Genomic DNA, 20522 nt, shown 5'->3' with positions numbered 1-20522 from the left:
TCTCTTGTAAACAATTTTGTGCTCTAAAAGTAATTTATTTATTGCTGATGGTTGGGCACATTAGTCATGTACACAACATATAGTAGGCTAAATGAGAGTTCGTAAGTGGTCAAACATGTAGAGTACACATTTAAACCATTAAAAATATGTTAAAAAGAGGTTACCTTTGTTGAATTAATTTATTTGTGGGAGCCTGCATCTGTATTTGTGGAACTAATGGTCACTCTTTGATTTGTTAACCAATCCAGAATGCACTAAACACACCACTTCATTATAGATAAAAATAACAAATGAATAAAAATATATAATAAGCTGACCAATAAATAAATAAGTAAACTAGGTGAGTATATAATTCAGCTGATTATCTGATTATCTAACAGCAGTCAAGTTGTCATTGTGTCAAACAAGTTGTGAATTTGTTGTAACATTAAAACAGGAGATCATGACTTACTCTGTGCTCAAAGTGATGCTCAGAGCTCCAGTGGTTTCCTCTGTGGGTGAACGAGGATGATGGTGAACAATTCCAGGATATGCTTTTTTTTTCATTGGTTGTTGCGTTAAATCTTACACAGATACAATAGTGCTATTTTCTGATTGGCTATTGTGTAGCCTCTTTCTTTTTTTTTGATTGGCTGATAAGTGGCAGGTTCGAGACGCGCTTGATTCCTTCCTGGTTCCAGAGAGAGCGGCGCGGCCAGATACATTTTGGGCGCTGCGGCATATTAAATATATGATAAATAGTTTTTCTGCGTGAGAAATACAATGTGTGGCGGGAGTGCGTGACAAAAGACCGAAATGAGTGACTGTCACGCTCAATGCGTGACACTTGAGAGCCCTGTGGTTTTATGCCTGTGTGTAAGTGTATAGTGTTCAGTGTGTGTGTGTACTCCCACCTGTGGTTGTGTGAGCTGCTTTGCTCTGGCAGTAGGAGGGCTGCAGACGTTTAAACGTCAGTCTCATAAACGCTCCCACATAGAGCAAAAAGCACAAAAAACACCCAGCTGCACACGATAGACACTTTAGTACTTTCTTAAATGTTGCTAAAAATGGTTGCCTTTTGTTTTTAATGTTCATTTTTGAGACTTCAGTGTGCATTTGCCAAAGAAAATGAGCAGACAGCATGCCATCAAAGTTTTCACGTTATCATAAAAAGTCTTGCTTTCACCTAATGACCTTTATGCTGATAAATAAATCACTTATGAATGCAGAAAAGATTCTTTATGGGTCTTTTCACTGAATGTGGTCGTTTTATCGACTCGATCCTGTCGAGTTACTTTGGCTTTCTTGTCGTGTGATTTGTAGTCATCCTTTTTAGAGAAGTCAGTGTTGACTAATATGAGAATAAGGAATTTAATTATATACTTTGAAAAAGCATGTGGGTAAGAGTGGATGAGCCGTGCCGAGGGCAGATCTGTGTTGACTGTGAAAGTTTCAGTATTAATTGTCAGTGTGTGCATGTGTAACTTGCTATCAGCAGTCAAAAACAGTCTATGTTTTTACTCAAAGTATTCGTTTTGGAGTTGCTCATAACACTCAAATTTTTCGCGAGGGTTTTCGGTGAAAACCGTACTCGGTTTGTGAGATGATAATGCAGAAAGAATAGAAGAGTTGGCATGAAGAAGTGCAAATGGAGAAAAGTGGAAAGTTTGTCTCTCTCTCAGGCTTTCACATATTTTTGTAATCTTTTTCTTATTTTTTTGAGTCGTAAGACAGGAAAGACAGGAGAGGATTCGACACTCTGCCCACGACACCACAGAGGCTCTTCAAATGCACTTCCTCTCTGCCTCAAATGACTAATTCTGATGAAGTAGAAATGCAGTGTAAACCGTGTGTGTTTTTGTGTCATCTTTAGTGCGTTGTTATATTTGCTCTCGAAATGTGGAAATTGAGATTTGCTATTTTAGGATTAGCTTTTGGATCGAGGCTTTGGAGTGTTTTGCTTTCCTAAAACCTCGATTTCTGAACATGGTTAATTTGTTCCTAAATTGTACATTGTGTTAAATAAATGTGCGAGCATTTTTTAGTGAGGTATATTGTTAAACAACTTCTTCTGAAGATTGAAAGAAATGCAATTCTTTGCACCAAGTTGTTTACATTCATTTTTTTCACTCTAAAATCCTTACTTTAGTATTGTTGTGCAAACTTAATTTTGGAGATACATTTGTCTTGTGGTGTAGTTTAGGTGAGACACATAAGGGAAATTTGCCTCTTGAGCATACACAACCCACTCAGTTTCGATAGGAAAAATCTCTAACTTTTTCAGCCCATCAAAAAGTCAGAGAGAGAGAGAGTCTGTTTTTCAGGCCATCAGTGTTTTGAGACAGACATCTTAAGGACACCATTCATTTTGGTTATTCTCATTCTCATTTAAAACAACGATTTTACGACAATCCATAGACTGATTGTGTATTACTTTAATGAAAATTCAGTTTGAGTTGTCGAATTGAGCTGAAATTTGACATACATGTTTTAGAGTGGTTTAGAGATTACAAAAACTTAGGACTGAATTGTAGACGTATTTGTCTGTGATCTGTTGTGTTTTAATTTGAGCATTTTCAATGAGCTTTTTATTATTAACCCCTTAAATCTCACAGTGCCACAGTTGGGCTGCTTGGCGCTCTTTTTATTTTTTGCCTTTTTTTCATATCACACATTTCAGTAATCATCACAAGTTAGGTATCATCCGAAAGCTTACGTACTCAAGATTCAGGCTGCAAAAACAATTTAAAATCGTATGTTGTTTTACCATGGAAACGGTACTTTAATTTGTTTTAGCAAGCTCCTCCCCTAGTGGGGTGGTGTCGGGTTTCATATTACAATATGGTAAAAATTACATCTTTCTCTCATCTGACTGCCGTTATCAATCGCTCTCTATTTTTTCCCTCTTTTTGAAAGTTATGAAAACACTGTTGTAGAGTATTTCTTTTGCTATTTGTGCAAATGGAAACACAAAAAATATATTAAATGAAGTCTCTTATTCAGTTTACCCTCATCTATGACGACTTCCGCTTCTGAGAAACCCAAAAATGTGAAAACTGTCTTATTGTTTGTCGCTGGAATCTTAACGCATCGCATCTGGTTAGGACACAATGTAAAGTTCTTCCCCAAAAGTGCCTTATAAGTGACTTTCTTGGAAACCTGATAAACCTTCGTGCCTTTACTCATGCCATAAAGCCAGCCAATCAGATTAGAGCTTGCCAGATCAAGAAAGTGCTTATTTTTTCCATTCAATATAAATCAGACGGTCAGTGAATGTCCAGTGGGTGGTCTGCGCATGTGACTATCCTTTATTCATAACTTTGATGGATTATAACAAATTCTAAATGAATAATTCCAGATGCTGCACTTCGGCATAAGGTGATGTGTATGTGATGTATTTGTACTGTGAATGTTCACCACAAATGATCTGTGTGTGTCTTACCTCTGTGAAACTGAAACAGAGAAGGACTGATCATTGAGGGGGTGAAGAAGCCGCATCATAATGAGTCATTAGTACAGCACTTACTACTGCGCACGTGTGTGTTCAAATAGCACAACTATCAGTATGACGCTAGCAGTCTCTCTGTTGATCTTTTCAGTCTTTATACCTTTTTACTTGAGGAATAATATAATTCCTATCAGAATGCGACATGTGACATTTGCCAAATCTAACGTTGTCAAAAAGGCTTGCAGTTAAACAGATTTATTGCAGTAAGTATTGTTACTAAATCTGCCTTTTTACATATATGGTGCAAAGATACAATAGTGAATTAACTTCTTTGTTATGATTAAAAATTGCATGTACAGCATTTTGGCTCATACCTTTTGTAACCTATATTTCAAAAATACACAATATGAGATGTGATGACAATGTGATGATTTTTTTTGTTTTTTTGTCAAAAAGTAGATGGCATGTTTTTGCTACCAATATGACACTTCAAAAACCTCATATTTGTTGAGGATTGATGATGTGCTATCTTAGTTAAGTATTTGAAATACAAAATTTGAGTAAGTGTATTATTACAGTTATATTTTAAATGGCTGGTAATCAAATTACAGTTGCATCTGAAAAGTATTTTAAAATACTAAAGTGATTACTTTAATTTTAATGTCACTTTGTGACAGACAATTAATGTAAACAGCAATTGGCGATACTCTGACACTGCAAAAGAATCCTAAGCTACAGTTCTGCTCATAAGTCTCATACCCCTTGCAGAATAAGCAACATTTTAATTATTTTAACAAAATAAGAGGGATCATAAAAATTGTTTTTATTTTTATTTAGGAATGTCCTGAATAAGCTATTTCACATAATATGTTTACATATACTCCATAAGACAAAATGACTGAATTTATAAAAATACCCTCCTCCATCCCCAGCTCCTACTCTCTTCAGTCTGGATGATTCCCCTTTGTATCAGACTAATTTCTCGAATTATGTTGAACATTAAGTGACTGAACATTAATAATATTTGGACATTTATGTTGGTTCTGTTCTGTTTACCCTAAGGGGTGTTATTGCTGCTCTCCATGCTCTTATCTATGCTAGGCTGCATGGATGCGCAGAGAGTTCTTGCCAAGAACAAAACCATACCGCTATATTGAACATTTGACTATAGTGGTCCTGACAGAAATACCCTTGAATCTTAACTGTCCTGTCATTACCTGCACTCTTAGAAAAAAAGGTTATATAAAGAATGGAACCAGTAAAAGGTTATAGAACCCCAATGAACCTTTTTTTTTTTTTGTAAGAGAACCTTTTTCTACTATAAAAATTCCTCTAAAAATCTGACTGCACAAAGGACAAAAGAATATTGGTGTTGATTATTCTAGAGAACTCTAGGTATGTCGATTATTTATATTTATTGTCAATAATTGTGCCCAAATATTTTTAACTATTCACACATTCCACCTTCTGGCCCTTAATGAGTGTAGACTGGGAAGATGATTATTGATTTTAGATCAGAAGCTCAAGTATTTTGTTTTAGATGCATTCAGCTTCAAACAAGCATCATTTGTCACCTGCAAACTTTAAAAAAATTGGGTATGGCATGTCTTGCATCTTTCTCACCTTTTTCACCCCTGAAGTGTTTGCATCCCTGATAAACAGTGAACATTAAAATAAATTCACATGACTGCATGTCAAGATCCAAACAGGACTGCAGCCTTCATATAATCTCTGTTATTATAATACATTTGTTTATATTATAGGCTTATTTTCATACAGTTGCATAATATATTTGGGCTTTCCAATGCTTTGCCATTTGTACTCTTTGCACTCTGTCTTACCTATTTCTTTGATTTTTGGAAGCAGATCATCTACTTTTTGTAATTATTCAATAACTGACAGAGCGAGTTTCAGTTCCAGAGCTGCTTGTGAACTTTAGACAAGAATGCCATACATTTTTTTGACATCAATACTGTTTACTCTGCTTTGTAAGGACTGAAGTTATTATTCTATTGGAAGTTTTCTGTTTATCTTCAGGTTTATCCAGTATCATATCGGAATTAATTTATGGAGCCTCTCAGAACCTTCAGCTCTGACAACTTATATTAATTTCTGGACTTCTCTTGTGTTACAGCAATTTGTATTGTTGTTCAAAAATGAATATACATTTGTTGTCTTTGCATTATCCCAGGTAAAAATAAAGTATACGTAAATGCACTAAAAAATACTTAAATACAAGCAAGCACATTTGTAGTATATTCTTATTTTTGTGCTAAATAAAATTGTAAAAGTTATACACAAAATCAATCAAAAGTATATTTCTACTTAGTACTTCAGTGCACTTAAAAAGTATACTAAATACCACTCATACTTAAATTAATTTTTAGTGTATTGAAATAAGGTATACTACCGTAAAAATATACTGAGGAATTTTATTAGTGTATTTCTTAAAAAGTGTGCTTTGAATGCTTTAAAAATTAGTTCAGGCTTAGTAGACTTTTATATAGTAATCCTAAATTTAAATTAAATTGATTTTATTTAATCAAAAACTCCATTTGATTGTCTCAGCAGCAGGTGATAACTGGAGATGCATACAAAGGTGTAATGCATTTCCTGTTGAAACCAAACAAAGCTACAGGAAAATTAACTGGCACAGAAAACATGTCCTCCACCCTCTGGAAACATGGGACTACATACAACACTATACAAATAAATCACAATTCAGCATCACCATTTTCACCTTTATTCAAAAATAATGCAGCAATGCAGGCTGAAAAGCTGTGCCGTCATTTTGCAATGGTTGAACACTCGCGCGGAATGCCTGTTGTGTTGCCTCGGCCAATCAGAGTGGCGTTTACTGGTTGGGTTATGATGATGTGCTGCTTCGACCAATCAGAGTGATGTTGACTGGTTTTTGTCTCTTTGGTTGAAATCCAAAGCCCTTGATAGAGTTGTCCTCGCCTGTCCTTTCTGAACTATAATTTCCCACAAATTGCATTTCCAAATAAATAAACAGATACATGCAAAAATACATATGCATAAAGAAATAACTTGATTAGGCTACTTTAAATACACCAGTTAAAGAAAAACAGGAAAATGTAAAAAAACAAAAACAAAAACATGGCCTCCTGAATAAAAAAATAGGCATTTGTTTTTAAATAATCTGTATGTGAAGAGTTGCCATCTGAATTTCTTCTAGAATGATCATTTTTATAAAGCCTGTATAGTTAAGTACTTTCACTTAAATGACAATTAATAGGTCATTTACATTGCCATTTAAGTGAAATTATTAAACTTAAATATACAAGCTTGATAAAAATTATCATTCTAGTGTAAGGAACCCCCCATTGGCCCAAAAACGGAATCCGACGGCCTGGGCGAAGGTTAACGCGTGTATGTCTTTTCAGCACCTCTGTGAAGATCACTTAATTTCACTCGTTTAATCTGACTCCAATTTCAAATGATTCTTATTCTTAGGTTGTGTTTCCAATGAGAAATTAATCATTAGTTATGCCTTAATTTAGATTTTTGATTATTCTGATTACCTTATATTTTCAACTATTTCGTTCACTGCAGTCCCGGTATTGCTTTAGAAGGCCAACTGAATGCTCTTCCTGGACACAAACTCGTCAGTTCTGACCTTAAACATTGGATGCAGGGTAAATATCTACCTTTAAGTCGGTCGCGCTCTGCACTTCTTAAGAATTTATAAAATGGATGATTTATTCAAACACTTTCATATATTTTTTAAATAAATATCTGATTAGATTCAGTAACAATAAATCAAGTGCAAATAACAAACACAAAAAAAACAAAAGAACATAAGATGCAACATAATAATACGTACAAATGTTTGAAACCCAGAAAAGTCAGGTGGTTCAACAAACAAGACTACTATAGGATGCACCTGTGTTTTCTCTCTAATAAGGAAGCATCAGTTAGACTACTGAGAAGTGAACATGCAAAACCAAATGAGTCTTTATAAGTGGCCAATTTCAAACCACAATGGGTGTTTTTCAACCATTAGCAAATCAGGAAAAGCAATTGATAATGTCCATCATGAACTGACAAGCCCTACTCTGAATTCCTGCTCTAATTGAACATGAGCTTGAAACTCATCCATTTTATTAAGAAGAGATTAGAATAATGAGTGGCAAGGGAATATGGGAAAGAGACAGAGTTCATTATGAACCAAAATGAAAGACATTTACCTGAGAAATGTGAAAGGAAAAAAAGGACAAACCAGGAACATATGCTACAAATATACAGAGAAACAGAACATCTGCTGTTCAAAATTGTCCAGCAATTTTATTCAGTATAAGTCCCTGACAAATAAAACTAATTAAATAGCATTTCTAATCAGCACCAATAAACCACAAAATGTTCAGTCCGGTCTGTAAATCCATCAGCACTGAACTCTTGAGGAAAACACTGGACTCGAGGTGTGAAGGATCATGCTCAGTTCTCTTCATCATCTTCTTTCTACTTTTATCAGCATTTCTGCTCATCTTACCTAGAAAAAATACAGTAGATTATATAAAAACTTCATCTTGAGTACAAACAGATTTCACGTCACAATTCTCATTTGTTATAGATCTTGACTTGTTGCTTATGTCCATCAAATAAAATCTAAATAAATTTCAAATAACAAAATCAAAACATATCATTGAAATCTCAGCTAGCTCATATTTCTGTCATACAGTATATACTGTCAAAACATCATCATTTTGAAATGTCTTTAAAACTAGGATGTTTAAAATCAAGACATTTAAAGCAACAGTGTTCAATATTTAGAACTCACCTTCTGAACTTTTCTTTAGGAGATGCAGCAGATAATCACAGCTATAACTTGAATTAGACCTAGAATTATAAGTGCTGCCGGTGCTACTATGAACGGCCATAGAGATTCTGGTTCAATGTCAGTATAATTTCCTGCTGCAAACAAAATAAATTAATAAATAAAAAGTCAAACATTGTAGATGCATTTTTAACTATTATATTGAAAGTGCATCAAGGCACTTGAACTGTAATTGTTTGTGACAGCAACACCAGTGTTATCATGTTCTCTTTCTACATATTGAGAGACTTTTATTAAGTTTCATCTGTTATTCATGGAAAAGCTTTGTTACTGTATGAAAGCTATTCTTCACTTAATTACTCAAGACTGAATTTATGATGATATTTACCCCATTTTACTGAAACTGGTTCAGTCAGACTGCTGTGAATGAGCAGACAGTCATAAGATCCTTCATGGTTTCTGTTGATCTTCACACTGATTCTCATCTGAAAGGTTTCATCATCATTTGCTCTGATTCCAGAAGATGTTTGATCCTCAAGGATGTTTCTGTACAATCTAATGTTCATCTGAACATCTCTGGGGTAGAAACCAGTGGCCAGACACGTCAGAACCAGACTGTATTCATCATATTTCCTCTCAAAGACATGAACGTCTGGTGCAGCTGGAGCAGAAAATAATAATGCAATTAACAAGTAAGTAAATTGTGAGTAAATCACAATTAAATCTAAGAAGTATAGAAAACTCTTGCAAATTTGAACACAACCTTGAAATATTTTCCTTTATTTTCATAATTTAGACCAAATTATAATGTGAAGAGCTGCTGATGTTTCATTCACAGATACAAACAGAAATATAAAACACTCAAATATTTCAACATTTCTGAATGTGTCCTCAACAGTTTTACATTTTCAACTCAACAGTATTTATTTTTCACTAAATGATGATGAATCTTTATCAATTAGAAACAGCCCTACTGAACTTATGTCAAACACACTGATCTGATCACAACATACTTTTTTGTGTGTTGTTAAATGTTGAGATCCAGTTCATGCAGGTCTTGAGGAAATACTTGATGTACTGGTTTCGTCCTGTTTGATGATCCCATTTCATTTTAGTTTCTTTGGCTTTGGGGTTTTTATCAATCCACTTCATAGTGTCAGAATTAAAGGATATAAAATCCTCTCCATCAAATCCATATTCATCAAAGACAGTCAGATTCACTGTTCCATCAGGAAGTTTCTCCAGTTCACAGCCAATTATTCTCTGAAGAACATGATCTACAATCACAGAACAACACTCATGACAAACTTACAGTGAATATAATGTCTGATAATGAATGAGAGTAAATCATGAATCTCACCAGAACACTGTGAGTTTGTGCAGTTTGACAGAGTCCTGATCTGATGTAGGAACCAGTTTCTAGGATCAGGTGGATCTTTAGGAGGTTCAGTCCAGTCATCTTCAGTCAGAATCCAGACTCTTTCTTCATCACTGAAGTGTTTGATCCGTCTGTCATCAGCAACAATCACAGCACTGAACTCTGGGAATGTGTCTGCTTTAGTCAGGACTGTAAACATATAGTGGAGGAAGTGTTTCTCTGAGGAAGATATAAAACATGAAAACACGTCTGTTATCCAGTCAAGGAATACATGAGATGCTTTAAAGTCACCATGAAATCAAAATGGACTCTTTTTTTTTTTTGTAATATCCTTGCACATTTTTTAAAACTTTGTGCTGTGTTGAAAACCTTGTAACACCTTTGATGTTTCCAGTCAAAAATGGTCAGCCTTTTAAAAATTGCTTGTAAATCACTAGTTATGCAATATTATCACCAATTATTGGATTCAGTCTTTTTGTCAACTTGTTTTGGACAGGTTTTGTATTTCTTTTTGGAACTGATTATGCACCGCAATTTTTGAGTAAAAAGAATTTTGTCAATACTCAAAACATGGAAAAATTATCACTGTTTATCACTGTCACAAAGATACTCCGTGACCATGTGCGGACCATGGGGCACGTTCCCTCATTTTACATGTACACACATTATACATTTACACTGACTTCGGGGATTTTGGGAAGAGATATGTTGGGGGCAAAATATCTGGAGTTGTGTAAACATGTAATTATTTGTGGTGAATGTATGTTGTCTGCATCATGGTATCTTCAGTAGGCACGGCCATGACGTTAAGATGGCTACCAGAACGTTCAGTGAGGGGTGTGGTAAAATTGGTGTGAACATGATCAGAGTACCGCCACTTTTAAGTCTGTTTGGTGACATGTGTTTTGTATAATTTTTATTTATTTTTGGTTTGTAGCACTATTTATTTTTTCTGCATTGTGGGATTTATTTTTCTATTTTTTGTGAAATAAATTTTTGGGCATCAAACGGAAATCCCGCTGTCCTCGTCACCTCTAACCGCAAGGTTCATCGACAACAATCACACTTGAGTGATTTATTGTTTAACCAGGAAGTTTGTTTTTAAATGCTTTTATTTTGTGTAAAATGGAACAAAGTCACATTTCTCAGTCAGCACCTACGTGGTGTCAACTGGGGCCCAGTCAGTTTTGTCCTCAGTTTCCATGTAGGACCCACATGGGTTAGCTTAGATGAAATGAACACCGCTCAGTGTGCACACTAGCCTGTTAAATGTAACACTGAAACATGTTGGAGTCTCAAGCTCCAGTGGCCATATAGAGCTTGGCTCACCATGGGACCCAGTACTCCTTAGCTCGGTGGTCCTATAGCTTTTCCAATCCGGTAGTCCTGGATTACATCCCACTGTCCACGGTGCTTTCAGTAATGGCTATTGCTATTCTGTACGTTTGGGCCACACACTCTTCTCCTCCCAGCCAACATAGCATGGTGGGGCCCAGATGGGTGTCACCTGGGCAGCCTAACTGGGGCCCAGACATTTTTGTCCACGGTTTCCATGTAGGCCCCACATGGGTTAGCCCAGATGAACTGAACACTGCTGAGTGTGCACACTACAGGCTGTTAAATGTAACACAGAAACATGCTGGAGTTAATGAGATAATTAGGTGATAATGAGCAGAATCACTGAAGGACAGAGAAACAACAAGAACTACGACTTCAGCCACAGCCTTCGATGAAATCAACTGAAGATAAAAGACATTAAATCTCTGAAGATCTGATTAAACATCTCCACAAACAGCATTACCAGCTTCACTTATCACTAACCAGACTGACTTTATCTCTGACATTCATCTACAGAAGTTGTTATTGAGAATTACCAGAGGTTTAGATGTTGATGATTTGTTGAAAATACGTTTGGTTTGATGTCACCGTGATCGAGGTCAGCGCTTACTTCAGTTAGGCAGTTTGAAAAACACATTGTTCACTAAACACTTCAAACCTCCTGCAAGATTCACTTACACAGACATCAAGAATCAGCGTATGAGTCTCAACAATGGCGACATGCTGCAATGCATTCTGGGAGCCATTGATGAGTTTTGTATGAGGCACCCAGAATGCATGAAGCATGTCACCATTGTTGAGAATCATACGCTGATTCTTGATGTCTGTGTGTGAATAAATCTTGCAGCTGTTTTAAAGCATTTATTGTATATTGTATTTTTCAGATTTATTATTCTGATCTTTGTAACCTTTTTTTTTTAGCTGTTCTGCAGAAGGTCCAGCACAAAATTAATAATCTTTTTTTTTTTCCATATAAACACTCAGTCATTAGATCAGTGAACAAAGCCATAACATGATGACAAATAGATTCATATCATTAAACAGCTGACAACAGCTAAACACATTTTCTCTTGCTTTTCTTGCCACAACAAACAGCAAGATCAGCCAGAGAAACACTAAAACAGTCAAGAGTCAAACTGCCTAACTGAAGTAAGCGCTGACCTCGATCACGGTGACATCAAACCAAACTTATTTTCAACAAATCATCAACATCTAAACCTCTGGTAATTCTCAATAACAACTTTTGTAGATGAATGTCAGAAATAAAGTCAGTCTGGTTAGTAATAAGTGAAGCTGGTAATGCTGTTTGTGGAGATGTTTAATCAGATCTTCAGAGATTTAATGTCTTTTATCTTCAGTTGATTTCATCGAAGGCTGTGGCTGAAGTCGTAGTTCTTGTTGTTTCTCTGTCCTTCAGCGATTCTGCTCATTATCACCTAATTATCTCATTAACTCTAGTATGTTTCTGTGTTACATTTAACAGCCTGTAGTGTGCACACTCAGCAGTGTTCAGTTCATCTGGGCTAACCCATGTGGGGCCTACATGGAAACCGTGGACAAAAATGTCTGGGCCCCAGTTAGGCTGCCCAGGTGACACCCATCTGGGCCCCACCATGCTATGTTGGCTGGGCTGAGGAAACGCCATCTGCAGCAGCTCCTTCCGAGGCGATAGTGTGAGCAATCTGCCCACCTGTCATGACCACGGAAGCTGTCAAGGTCGCTGCTCTGCCATGGCCTCCTGATCAGTTGTCTTAAAATCTACTCCTCCTTGGTGGTCCCCTGCTCCATCTGCTCTGCATTGGTGGTCTCTAATACTATTTGCTCTGCTTTGGTCCTCTGTTCCATCAGCTCCGCCCTGGTGTCCCTCTGCTCTCTCTCTCTCTCTCTCTTTTAACTGGTTTTCTTTAGACTTTTCAGTCTAGATTTTATTCAGAAGGCAGGAATTCTTGCCTTGTTTGTATAGCTGGAAGTTAGCACTGACTTTTATTGAACTATTTTAGTTGCAGTTTGATTAGGTTTAGATAATGGACCACTTATTGACACATCTGGTTTATGCATTGTTACAGGTAATATCACAAATTATTCAACACCAGCAGAGCTGTAATATTACTAAGTAATTATGAAAATCAACCGATTCAATGGAGAGGTGGCAGTGATAAACATGTATGTGTTTCTATTTCACTATATATATCATTTAAGCACTTTGACTTCAAATCAAATCAAACTGTATTTTTAAAGCACAGTAAAAACAAGTTGACCACTGTGCTGTACAACCAAAATAAAAATAAACATCACATGGAAGTGAATAAAACTGACCACAATGGAAAGAGGGAAGATTGAAACATGAGGACCCAGCCAGCAGAGCCATGTGGGGCCCAAATGGGTTTGACCTGGGCTATCTAACTGGGACCCAGCCAGTTTTGCACCCAGTTTCCATGTAGGCCCCACATGGATTTGCCCAGATGAAATGAACACTGCTTAGTGTGCACACTACAGGCTGTTTAATGTAACACTTAATCAGTGTTGGAGGTAATGAGATAATTAAGTGATTGAATAATGATTTTGTATTAGTGAAGAACACCTGCTGTTAACAAGCAGAATCACTGAAGGAAAGAGAAACACAAGAACTACTTCCAGCCACAGCCTTGGATGAAATCAACTGAAGATAAAATACATTACATCTCTCAAGATCTGATTAAACAACTCCACAAACAACATTAGCTTCACTTATTACTAACCAGACTGACTTTATTTCTGTCAGACATCTACAGAAGTTCGTATTAAGAATTATTAAGAAGAGGCTTAGATGTTGATTACTTATTTGAAAGTAATAGTTTGATTTGATGTTACCATTGTGGCGATCAGTGTGTGCTTTAGTCAGGCTCTTGACTTTTTAACATTAGTTTTTCTCTTGACAGCTGTGTCTGTTTGTTATGGCGAGAACAGCAAGAGAAAATATAATCAGATGCCGTAAGCTGATTGATGATAAGAATATAATCATCATGTATTGGCTTAACTCATTGATATTATGTGGGAGGTTTATACGGGTAGTATGATATTAATTCTGTATAGAATAATAGAATTTAATCAGAACATCAAACGATTTATAACACACCATTTACATATTTTGGGCTCCTGTGAGTTTTACTCGCACACAGACATCAAGATTCTTATCATCAATCAGCTTACAGCATCTGATTATATTTTCTCTTGCTGTTCTCGCCATAACAAACAGACACAGCTGTCAAGAGAAAAACTGATGTTAAAAAGTCAAGAGCCTGACTAAAGCACACACTGATCGCCACAATGGTAACATCAAATCAAACTATTACTTTCAAATAAGTAATCAACATCTAAGCCTCTTCTTAATTCTTAATACGATCTTCTGTAGATGTCTGACAGAAATAAAGTCAGTCTGGTTAGTAATAAGTGAAGCTAATGTTGTTTGTGGAGTTGTTTAACCAGATCTTGAGAGATGTAATGTATTTTATCTTCAGTTGATTTCATCCAAGGCTGTGGCTGGAAGTAGTTCTTGTGTTTCTCTTTCCTTCAGTGATTCTGCTTGTTAACAGCAGGTGTTCTTCACTAATACAAAATCATTATTTAATCACTTAATTATCTCATTACCTCCAACACTGATTAAGTGTTACATTAAACAGCCTGTAGTGTGCACACTAAGCAGTGTTCATTTCATCTGGGCATGTGGGGCCTACATGGAAACTGGGTGCAAAACTGGCTGGGTCCCAGTTAGATAGCCCAGGTCAAACCCATTTGGGCCCCACATGGCTCTGCTGGCTGGGGAGCAGTTACAATGCAAAAAAAATATTTTCTTCCTCATTATTTTTGTCAAACATTACTGAGTTTAGGCTTAAAACAAAAACAAATATCTGGCAATGGGGTCAGAAAAAAACTGTTTTTCTTTTCTTTTTGTTTATTTAAATATTAAGAAAATATTTACTTTTTCTTCTTTTCTTGTGCAGTGTATATGTTTTTTTAGATTTAAATTCGTTCAGTTGAAACTACTCTGAAGGAAATTGTCTGTTTCACAGTTTTGTCCAAGAATTAGAAAAGCACGGTCTCGAGATCATCAATAATCTCTTCTCAGATGACCTCAGACATCTAACAGATGATTTTGCACTCAAAATAAGGTCAGAGAGATAGTTTGGTGCCTATCCGATCAGAGCCTTAAAAGCAAAAGAGTAAAATTCTGTAACTGTCAGCCACTTTCAAAGCGTGCTGAAAAAGCTTTTTTGTTTCATTCCGAGCACGTGAAGGCAGCAGAAAACACAGAGACAGGAAAACACCAGACCACGATGGATCCCGTGAGCAAAGTTCCTCTTGAAACACTATAAACGCAAACTGACTAAAACACAAAGGCTTTTTTTTTTTTTTTTGTTCCTTTGTCAAAGAAATGGCACAAACATAACGCTAGAGTCCTGTTACGTTATAATATGAGGTGTAAAAATATTTTCAGTTCATTTTAGGAAGCAAGGGAGTCTAGATAATTAATGAACACTATTTTAAATAGTAACAAAACTGTAACCAAACTCTAAATGTTTCGTTTGTCGATAACTGATGGTGCGGATCAGAAGTAGCCTAAATGAACTCTGTTCTTACCTTGAAGCGCATCACTTAGACAAGAGTGAGAAATAATCCCGACAATTACTGCATTTATAAAGAAAATGTTTTTAAACGAGATCGTGTGAAACATGTTTGTCATTCATATTCCAGACGCTCTAGTGATTCACTGATGAACTGAAAGTGTCCAACAATAGAGTTAGAAAACTTTATGAATCTCAGACTGAGAAACATCTTAGGTGTTGAAAGTTCGTCATAAGGCGGGCCGTAACGCTATTGGCCAACAGATAAATCCATCATAGACCATACTTTGTGGTCATAATCCTTTAAATCCAATTCCCTTTTTTCACTGTGAAAATAATATTTGAAATAGGCTATAGTATCCTCGGAACTTCATTTAAGAACCTTTTAGTGTCTATTACATTGTACTGATAACAAAATAATTTTATAAGCACTAATATGATTTACTATTACATTTTTGTTTGTATTGTGTTATTTTGTATTGAATGTTTTTTCATACTTTCAGTAAAAGTGCATGTAAACTAATAATTTTTTTTTGCCTCTTTATTTGAGGATAAATAGATATGATTGATCATAAAACATTCACCGCAGAATTATGAAAGGGTAAATGTTTGTAGATGAGTGTTTAATCTTCTGTTATATAAGAGACATTAAGCAGTTCATCAAACACAGTATTAGTTGTAGTAATATAATATTAGTTGTGAAGAGCTATTTTATATACACTGTTAAAAATAAATGTAAATTTACAGGTAATGGTCTGTATTTTTTTTACAGATTTTTCCCGTTTTGTCATTGTACACTGAAATGCCTGTTGTTTTACTGATATTTGCTGTAATTTAATTTCCACTATTAAATTTACAGGGAATTGCATGTATTTTAGTATTACATTAAATTTCTGTTTTTCAAAAGAAATGTTCTGTATTTTTACAGAATAATGTGTAATTTTACATAAAATGTTAATTAATATTTTACAATTTTTTTCTGTATTTTGAATATTCTGTAAAATCACAGAAATATAACGTAAATTTACATATCCGCTGTAAAATAATGTGGAAAACCATGTAACTGTGAAATAACATAAAATTTCCCTTTTTTTTATTGGATTTAATCACTACTCTGACTGTTCCGCTTGTCAAAGTAGTTCTGCTGCGTTCAATGTTTCGTTTCCTAACGAATTTCTTTTCATAATATCATCTTGTAATATAATATAATCATACATTCTTTGTTGAAATACGCGGACATTTCAACAATGTAGAGTTTAAATATCGAAATGAAGGAATTCCCGCCCGGCGCAAGGATACAGTCTCTTCAGCACAACGTGGAGCAGCGGAGCTGACTGGAGTCACTCGACCGTTAGGATTGCTGCTGTTCGTGGACGTGAAGCGAAAATAAGCAGGTAAAACACACATTTTCTAAACTTCTCTCTATCATTATATGTTCACTAAAAAAAAAAATGAATTACATTCAAATTTTCCATCCACTTGGATTACATAGTTTTTACATAAACAAACTAATAAACTTAACGTGATTCATATTTGTAAGCCATATGCAAATGAAATAGGCAAGATTTATCTAATAGACCTCTTTGGAGCAGACGTCACAATTACGTCACTTGCAGCTGCGCGCGCATAGTGGTTGCAGAAAAATATCGGTAGCAATTGGAGGAAAATGTGCAAAATCCACAGAATAAGAGAAAAACGTTTTGTTGTGCCTCTGGATGTTGGAATCGGAGTGCAAAAAAATATAGTCTTCATTTTTAAAGAAATCCATCGTTGAAAACGTCCTTTGAAGATAAATGAGACGTTTTACAGACTGGACTGATGACACCTGCAAGGATTAGTCTACTATTAAAGCAGGAATTTGATGTAAACAGTAAGTCTACATAATATTCACATATGCAGTTCAGAGGACATACATACATAGCAGTTACAGCATGAAATAATATTTAAACCTATAACATTTTACATAGATAACTTTTAAACATAGTCTATAAAATTTTTATTTCACAATTCTGACTTTTTTTCTTGCATTTGCGTGTTTATGACTCCCAGTTCGGCCATTATAACTCGCAATTGTGAGTTTATTTCACAATTCTGAGGGGAAAAAAGTCAGAATTGCGGGATAAATTGGAATTCATAAAAGACAGGATAACGAGTAGGATATATCTCACAATTCTGTTTTTCTTTGTAAGAAATGTGAGATATAGATTTGCGAGAAATAAAAGTCAGAATTGTGAGACATAAACTCGAAATTAACTTTTTTTTATTCTTTTATTTCGTGGCTTCCATAGACTGCTACTGCTCAACTGTCATTTTCTGCAACCAGGTAGGCACCGCCCATAAAAAACGTCATCGCTGTTTGCAAACACCAAATTGGTCTATAGCAGGGATGGACAACTCCGGTCCTGGAGGGCCAGTGTCCAGCAGAGTTTAGCTCCAACCCTAATCAAACACACCTGAACCAGCTAATCAAGGTCTTTAGGATTAGTACACAGCAAAAACTGCAGTGTTAAATTAACTCTCCTGGGAGTACATGTGAGACCATACTCAAGAGTGTTAAAGTGTTAAAATAAGAGTGTTAAAAGAACACTGAAAAGTGTTAAAGTTAATTAGATAATTAAGTGATTAATTGAGTGATGATTGAGCATTATTGAAGACACCTGATGATAACAAGCAGAATCACCAAAGGAGAAAATCACAATTTTTAAGCCACCATCGTGGAGATGAGGGTTTGCTTTAGTTGGGCTCTTGTCCCTTGACTTTTTAAAATAATGTTTTGTTTGGGTTGTTTTAACTGAGTTATGACATCCAGACAAACAAATGGAAAAAATGATCAGGTGGTGTTGGTTATGTTTTCACATAATCATTATTTGATTTGAATCACTGAACTCATTTAGAGCCCAATCTCTGAGTTAGATTTACATTATTGATTACAGCAGAACTGTGATTCTACAGCAGAAGATCAGCTTTATCAATATAACATGAAAGATTTCACAAACAGTTGTTCTGAGCAAAAAAAAAGAAAAATCACACAAGAAAATCAAAAAAGAAAAGGCACACACAGACATCAAGAATCAGCCTGAGAATCTCAATGACGGTGACAAGCAACATATTCTGATCAACAGATCAACTCTGAACATTAGAAAACAAGCTACTAAAAAGTCACATAAACGGAACAAAATAAAATATGAGAAAAAAGGAAATTACTAAGACAATTCAGCTCATAATTTATTCATGCAGCAATGCATGATGGGAGCCATGGATGAATTTTGATTGGTGGCACCCAGAATGCACTGCAACATGGTTTATTATTCTCACCACTGTTGAGATTCACAGGCTGATTCTTGATGTCTGTGTGTGCCTAAGAGAAAGATTTTTTTTTTTGCTCAGAACAACTGTTTGTGAAATCCTTCAGATTATATTAAGCTGATCTTGTGCTGTAGAATCACAGTTCTGCTGTAATCAATAATGTAAATCTAACTCAGAGATTGTGCTCTAAATGAGTTCAATGATTCAGATCAAGCAATGATTATGTGAAAACATAACTAACATCACCTAATCATTTTTTCTCTTTGTTTGTCTGGATGTTATAACTCAGTTAAAACAGCCCAAACAAAATTTTATTTTAAAAAGTCAAGGGACAAGAGCCCAACTAAAACAAACCCTCATCTCCACGATGGTGGCTTAAAAATTGTGATTTTCTCCTTTGGTGATTCTGCTTGTTATCATCAGGTGTCTTCAATAATGGTCAATCATCACTCAATTAATCACTTAATTATCTAATTAACTTTAACACTTTTCAGTGTTTTTTTAACACTCTTATTTTAACACTTTAACACTCTTGAGTATGGTCTCACATGTACTCCCAGGAGAGTTAATTTAACACTGCAGTTTTTGCTGTGTACTAATCCTAAAGACCTTGATTAGCTGGTTCAGGTGTGTTTGATTAGGGTTGGAGCTAAACTCTGCTGGACACTGGCCCTCCAGGACCGGAGTTGTCCATCCCTGGTCTATAGCAGGAGTGTTAAAAAAACACTGAAGCGGTGTTAAAGTTAATGAGTTAATTAAGTGATTAATTGAGTGATGATTGAGCATTATTGAAGACACCTGATGATAACAAGCAGAATCACCAAAGGAGAAAATCACAATTTTTAAGCCACCATCGTGGAGATGAGGGTTTGCTTTAGTTGGGCTCTTGTCCCTTGACTTTTTAAAATAAAAGTTTATTTGGGCTGTTTTAACTGAGTTATAACATCCAGACGAACAAAGAGAAAAAAAATGATTATGTGATGTTGGTTATGTTTTCACATAATCATTGCTTGATCTGAATCATTGAACTCATTTAGAGCACAATCTCTGAGTTAGATTTACATTATTGATTACAGCAGCACTGTGATTCTACAGCAGAAGATCAGCTTTATCAATATAATCTGAAGGATTTCACAAACAGTTGTTCTGAGCAAAAAAAAAAAAATCTTTCTCTTAGACACACACAGACATCAAGAATCAGTTGAAACCATTACTAGTTTTAAAACTGTTTTTGGCTTTTTATAAAATAAACTAATAACAAATATTATTTTGCAGTTAAGTCTGGTTATTTGTATATAGCAGCATTTAACCTTATTTATAGGGAATTTTATTGTTTTTATTGTGTTAAGTAAATGTCCTTCATTAAACATTAAAAAGCTAAAGAAAATACAGAAGATTTTATGTAAAATCTTCTATATTTTCTTTAACTTTTTAATGTAAAATTATGGTTATAAACTATTTAATTTTTAATAAAATACAGTTTATAACCATAATTTTACATAAAATCTTCTGTATTTTCTTTAGCTTTTTAATGTAAAATTATGGTTATAAACTGTATTTTATTAAAAATTAAATAAGAAAATCCCGTAAAAAAACAGTAATTTTCTGGCATCAGGAGCACCAGAAAAATACCATAAAATAACAGAAAATAGCCATTATTTTAAGACATTTAAT

The 20522-nt window shown here is 35.1% G+C and overlaps 1 protein-coding gene across 5 annotated transcripts in view; it reads right to left on the bottom strand.

The window, feature by feature from the left end:
- Nucleotides 1–20522, bottom strand: part of LOC125275896 (H-2 class I histocompatibility antigen, alpha chain-like) — a 251257-nt gene that overhangs the window by 21535 nt on the left and 209200 nt on the right. Inside the window, exons 1-6 of one of the 5 annotated variants that reach the window (XM_048203210.1) lie at nucleotides 15559–16045; nucleotides 9586–9822; nucleotides 9239–9502; nucleotides 8614–8886; nucleotides 8229–8359; nucleotides 6148–7940 (exon numbers count right to left, since the gene is read on the bottom strand). The exons of 1 other annotated variant lie outside the window; for it this stretch is intronic. In XM_048203210.1, the coding sequence (XP_048059167.1) occupies nucleotides 8244–8359; nucleotides 8614–8886; nucleotides 9239–9502; nucleotides 9586–9822; nucleotides 15559–15661 (993 nt within the window). In that variant the 5' untranslated portion in view covers nucleotides 15662–16045 and the 3' untranslated portion in view covers nucleotides 6148–7940; nucleotides 8229–8243. Of the gene's footprint in view, nucleotides 1–6147; nucleotides 7941–8228; nucleotides 8363–8613; nucleotides 8887–9238; nucleotides 9503–9585; nucleotides 9823–15558; nucleotides 16046–20522 lie in introns of those variants that run through there. 3 more of the 5 variants (XM_048203209.1, XM_048203205.1, XM_048203211.1) reach the window with 3 other exon arrangements.

Source organism: Megalobrama amblycephala, linkage group LG9, assembly GCF_018812025.1.
Source record: "Megalobrama amblycephala isolate DHTTF-2021 linkage group LG9, ASM1881202v1, whole genome shotgun sequence".
In the NCBI taxonomy this organism is placed as follows: Eukaryota; Metazoa; Chordata; class Actinopteri; order Cypriniformes; family Xenocyprididae; genus Megalobrama; species Megalobrama amblycephala.
Note: the sequence above shows the minus strand (reverse complement) of the source record. Positions and strands in the feature narration are given on the sequence as shown.